The sequence below is a fragment of the Stegostoma tigrinum genome, chromosome 9, assembly GCF_030684315.1.
Source record: "Stegostoma tigrinum isolate sSteTig4 chromosome 9, sSteTig4.hap1, whole genome shotgun sequence".
NCBI classification, from domain to species: Eukaryota; Metazoa; Chordata; class Chondrichthyes; order Orectolobiformes; family Stegostomatidae; genus Stegostoma; species Stegostoma tigrinum.
The window spans coordinates 9,524,791-9,530,790 of NC_081362.1; the positions used below are offsets into that span (position 1 = coordinate 9,524,791).

The window sequence follows — 6,000 nt, forward strand, 5'->3', positions numbered from 1 at the left end:
CAGAATTGGAGATTACGGTTCTAGCCTGTAGTTAGAAAACTTCAAGGATTGTTTTCAAGAAAATGATTAAAAAATATCTTTTTTTAAAAAAGTTTGTTCGATTTTAATAGTGCCACGAACATTATCCTCCTCTGTTAGAGCAAAAGACCATAAGATGTAGGAGCGGAATTAGGCCATTCGGCCCTTTGAATCCTCTCCATCATTTAATCATGGCTGATCTGTTTTTAATTCGCCTGCCTTCTCCCCATAACCTTTGACCTTCTCACTAATTAAGAACCTATCTAACTTTGTCTTAACCTTCCGATTTTTTTATTTGATTTTGGGAGGGTGTGAGCCTAGAGTCCTACATGTCTACAGTGCAGCAGAAGGCCCTTCAGCGCATTTAGCCTGCACCAATCAAAAACATCAGTTGAGTATAAGGACCCAAGGCTTTCCCAGCAATGCAGCCAGAAGATGAACGTGTCAATTCATAGAATCATAGAAACATACATTACGAAAGAGACCCTTCGGCCCAACGAGCTTGTCCTGCCAAAAATAAACAACTACCAACACTAGCCCCACTTTCCCTTTTTCTCCTCCCTGTATCTCTCTCCCTGCCTAGTTGAATTGTGGCAGGAATATGTGAGATGGTGATGCTTTTGTAGCAAATTTTTTTAATATAATTTCCTGAAAAATCTCTAACGAAACCACTCCAAGCATACTGATTCATACCCTGCACAAAGTCCAAAACCTAACGTAAGGTACAACTGATTGGGACGTTGTTGCGTGTATCGGACACAGTGCAGTTGTAAAGGTGTAGTTGATTTTAACTGGCTCGTTCTTTTTGAAACGTTGGGGCTACTTTTAGTGTCTGTCCCAATAATGGAAGGATGGGGATTACAAATTGACCTTTCCTTTGTGAGGAGAGTGACTGACACAGTTTTGATCTGTCTCCTCTCTGTCCAGACATTTGTTGTTGAAATTAACAAGCTTCTGTCTGTATTTGACTACGGCCCTTTCTATAACCAGAAGCTGAATGCCCCTGGAATAGGATACTGCTAATATTTGTCACAACAGCTGTAGTGTCCTGCACTGTGGAGTAATACAGTCCATATCTGTGCCCAAATGAGTTGAATCCTTTTCCCCAAAGGCAGGCAAACCTGTTGCTTCCAGTAAGGAGCTTTCTCGGACTGTAATACCCTGTGACTAACAGTAAAAGGAGCAGACAGTGAACTGGACATTGGTCACTGCGCTACAGCGGAAATGATGTGGAGATGCCAGTGGGCAAAGTCAAAAGTCACATGACAAAGTAACAAGTGATCCAGTTATTACCATTACTTTGATTACTTGTGATCACCTCTCTGCCTGAATTAGTTTGTACAGTTTTTGATTGCTTGTAACTTTTGTTCGAGCCTCGTCATGCAACTCTGATACCTCCCCGTGTTATTCCAGCCAATTGGTTTATCTCTAGCACCATCTTATTCTTGATTATATTTGTAATTATTTCTCATTAACTAATCAGTTTGTAGCTCAGCCCTCCTCTGGTCAGTTGGCTAACAACACTTTACTCACCCCACATCTATTAATCTGTTGATACTTTTGTTTAACTGTGAAGACTTGTTATTCAGTCTGTGGACCCTGTAGTCTCACTATGTCTACTTTACCTGTTGACATGCTTGACCTGGAATTGTCTTGCCATTATCTCTTGACCCTGTATGTTATGTGCCTGTGCGCCTCCCATCCCCTGGTGGAGGAGCAGTGCTGTGAAAGCTTGTGGTGTACCCTGGTGTCGTATGATTTTTAGAACATAGAACATTGAACAGTACAGCGCAGAACAGGCCCTTTGGCCCTCGATGTTGTGCCGACCTGTGAACTAATCTAAGCCCCTTCCCCTACACTACCCCATCATCATCTAAACGCTTATGGAAGGACTGTTTAAATGCCCCTCATGTGGCTGAGTTAACTCCATTGGCAGGCAGGGCATTCCATGCCCTTACCACTCTCTGAGTAAAGAACCTGCCTCTGTCATCTGTCTTAACTGCATCACCCCTCGGTTTGTAGCTATGCCCCCTCGTACAAGCTGACATCGTCATCCTCAGAAAAAGACTCTCACTGTCCACCCTATCTAATCCTCTGATCATCTTGTATGTCTCTATTAAATCATCTCTTAGCATCCTTCTCTCCAATGAGAACGGACCCAAGTCCCTCAGCCTTTCTTCATAGGGCCTGCGCTCCAGACCTGGTAAATCTCCTCTGCACCTGGTAAACATCCTGGTAAATCTCCTCTGCACCTTTTCCAATGCTACCACATCCTTCCTGAAATGGAGCGACCAGAACTGCATGCAATATTCCAAGTGAGGCTGCACTAGTGTTTTGTACAGTTGCAGCATGACATCACGGCTCTGGAACTCAATCCCTCTACCAATAAAACCTAACACACCGTAAGCCGCCTTAACAGCACTATCAACCTGGGTGGCAACTTTCAGGGATCTATGTACATGGACTCCAAGATCCCTCTGCACATCCACACTACCAAGAATCTTCCCATTGACCTGGTGTACTGCCTTCCTATTATTCTTTCTGAAGTGAATCGCCTCACATTTATCTGCATTGAACTCCATTTGCCACCTTTCAGCCCAATTCTGCAGTTTATCCAAGTCTCCCTGCAACCTGCAACATTCTTCCACACTGCCCACCACTCCACCGACTTTAGTGTCATCTGCAAACTTACTGACCCATCCACCTATGCCTGCGTCCATGTCATTTTTATAAATGACGAACAGCAGTGGTCCCAAAACAGATCCTTGAGGCACACCACTAGTAACCAGACTCCAGGCTGAATATTTTCGCTCACCCACCACTCGTTGCCTTCTTATAGAAAGCTTGTTTCTAATCCAAACTGCTAAATCTCCCTCAATCCCGTGCCTCTGTATTTTCTCCAATAGCCTACCATGTGGAACCTTATCAAAGGCTTTACTGAAGTCCATGTACACCATGTCAACTGCCTGACCCTCATCCACATGCTTGGTCACCTTCTCAAAAAACTCAATGAGGTTTGTGAGACATGACCTGCCCTTGACGAATCCATGCTGACTATCTCCAATCAAATTGTTGCTTGCTAGATGATTATAAATCCTCTCTCTAATAATCCTTCCCAAAACTTTTCCTACAACAGACGTAAGGCTCACAGGTCTGTAGTTACCTAGGTCATCCCTACTGCCCTTCTTGAACAAGGGCACAACATTTTCAATCCTCCAGTCCTCTGGCACTAAACCTGTATACAATGAGGACTCAAAGATCAAGGCCAAAGGCTCCACCACCTCCTCCCTAGCTTCCCAGAGAATCTGCGGAAAAATCCCACCCGGCCCAGGGGATTTATCTACCTTCACACCTTCTAGAATTGATAACACCTCCTCCTTACTAACCTCAATCCTTTCAAGTCTAATAGCCCGTAACTCAGCCTTCTCCTCTACAATATCCTCCTTTTCCTGAGTGAAAACAGATGAGAAATATTCGTTTCGCACCTCTCCGATCTCCACAGGATCCACACACAGCTTCCCACTTCTGTCTTTGACAAAAAGGGAATTAATAACCTGCGGAGGGGGGAGGCTGATGGGCGAAGGGGAGATGGGTGACCAGTGGCCATTGTGTAGTTGACTGACCCTTACCTGTGCTTTCTGAATTAGCAGAGATTGTCGAGGCGGAAGATGAGGACTCCGAGGAGCTGGACAAGAGGGAGCAGGATCCCTCCGAGTGGGAAACGCACGGTTCAGGAGCAGAGGATGAAAACTACGTTCCGAGCGCCAAGCACTCGGAAGATGAATCAGCTTTTGAGGATGATCAGCCGGCATCTGATAGTGATGCTGATGGGGGACCTCGGAAGCGAATAATCCATGACGATTGCTAAATTCTCACTGATAGGAACAAATGCCACCAGCTAGGACTCTGACCAAAGAATTGTGCTTCTGTGGACTTTCTGTCCTGACTTTTCTTCTTGGACTTTGAAATTTTGGTTTGTTTGGATTCCGTTCTTTTTCTCTTCATTACAGATTTATCGGCTAAGACAATCTTGATGAAATGTTAATTGAGTATAATGTACAGGTTCTGCTTGTAGCCTTTTTATGAAAACGATGCTTTTTGTAGGTTAATGAATGTTTTCACGTTTTGTGTTTTATAAGAGGGGCAGCAGCTTTCCACTCAGCTGCTGGATCGGTTTCTGTGAGCAGAGTTTGCCTCGAAAGCAAATATCGCTGGCTGCCAATTTTGTGCTGGGATCTCGGCCGAAGAGAGAGTGCTCTGGCCTCTGGGCAGCTCGCCTTTCAGCAGGAATTTGATTTTCGGGTAAAGATCAGGCTGGCTTAGGCTTCGCGGTGCATCAGTTTGTCGATCTGCAAGTGTCCGCTCCCTTTTGGGACACCGCGACTGTGCCGTCGCTGCATCGGATGTAAACCGTTAAGATTTACTATCGAGGCAGTGGGAGATGTGTTTCAAGATTGACTGAAAGGATGATTGGCTTGTGATTGTGCGTGCACAGAAGAGGGGCAGGACTGTCTGTCTGTACGTACAGTTGATCCTAGTTTTGATGTGTACGTGGGGGACTCTTTGCAGCTAGTAGAAATGGCTGTCTGCCGTGCTGAGCGAGCACTTTTGGACATACTTTATGTCACGTCACCTCCCACCCAAAAACACCCCCCCCCCCCCACCAACGCACAAGCCTACCCACTCATTCCTTTTACTCTTTTTAACGTCATGTGGTGGCGCCAGTGTTGGAGTGGGGTGGGTGACGTCACTAGGTTATAGTCCAGGAGGTTTACTTGAAATGGCATGCTTTCGGAGCACTTCCCCCGACGAAGGAGCAGCGCTCCGGAAGCCTATGGTTTCGAATGAACCTGTAGGGCTGTAACCTGGTGTCGTGTGACTCCTGACTTTTTTTTAAACCAAGGGTTTAATGATAGCAGAAGTCAGACCTGCTCGGAACATAGTCTTGTTCTAACATTACTGCTGATTGAGACATGTGGATTGTGATCTGATGCCTGTGTGTTCGAAGTGGAAAATCTATTCCTGGAATTAAGCCAGAGTCAAAACCCCCTGAATGTACCATCCTTTGTAAATCTGCACATTTTGCCTGCTGGTGCAATATTGTGGGATGGCTGGATTTGGCTTTCACACATGTGACCCTCACACCCTAGCTACAACCTGAGTTGGAATGAAAGTGGTGCCTTCTGTACTTGAGGGATCTGACTCTGGGCACTGGGCCTGGGATTCCAGCAAGATTTACTGAAATTTCTTTTAGAATATGGTAATACGCTGCAATATTAAGTTTACCGGTAGTATTTGGAAAAGTTCAAGAGATTATCAGATGGGAAAGGGCCAGATTTATAACTGTACAGTGTTTTTCAGAATTGTAACCACTGTCGTTTTGAAAAAGTTCACTTTTTTTTAATACTCTGAGCAATATGTTGACAATGATTTGCATGGCCGTAAAGAAATACATGCAATTCTGTTAGATTTAACAGAGGTTTTGCCATTTGTACATTAACCGTTCAGTATCCCCTGATGAGAAATTCAGGCGTGCAGTGCAGAATTTTGCACTATTTTTGTAAAGAATATTTCTTTTTGTTTCTGGATTTGTATTGCTGTGGGGGCCTGGAAGATTGTATTTTACAAATTTACCTTTTGTATTTTATGTCAATGATGTCGAAGGTGGATCTCTCGTAATGTTTTTTTTGGGTAAGAAGAATGCAGAAGTACCTGCTTTTTGTATTTATTGCTTTGCCCGTTGTTTGGCTGGCCTTGTTTACAACTTACATAAAGGTTTGTGAGAACTTGCACGTGGCTCTACACCTGTGACTGCGATGGGCACGTTGCTGGTCTTCTTCTGAAATTCTTGGGCGACAGCACTCTCCCATGAAACTGGTGGTTTATTTTGAAAGGCATTCTTTCTGTTTTCCTTCACTTGTGCTATGCACTGTTAACCGAAGATAATACTTGAACCTGGAAGCAGGTAGCCGCTTCCGAAGG

General features: G+C 44.5%; 1 protein-coding gene across 3 annotated transcripts in view; it reads left to right on the plus strand.

Annotated features, from left to right (window-relative positions):
* The window catches only part of tmx4 (thioredoxin-related transmembrane protein 4), a 46,539-nt gene extending 41,869 nt beyond the window's left edge, over positions 1–4,670 (plus strand). For 2 of the 3 annotated variants that reach the window (XM_048536772.2, XM_048536775.2), the window contains exon 8: positions 3,666–4,670. In XM_048536772.2, the coding sequence (XP_048392729.1) occupies positions 3,666–3,886 (221 nt within the window). In that variant the 3' untranslated portion in view covers positions 3,887–4,670. The remainder of the gene's footprint in view (positions 1–3,665) is intronic. The other variant, XM_048536774.2, reaches the window with a different exon arrangement.
* Positions 4,671–6,000: the final 1,330 nt, after the last annotated feature.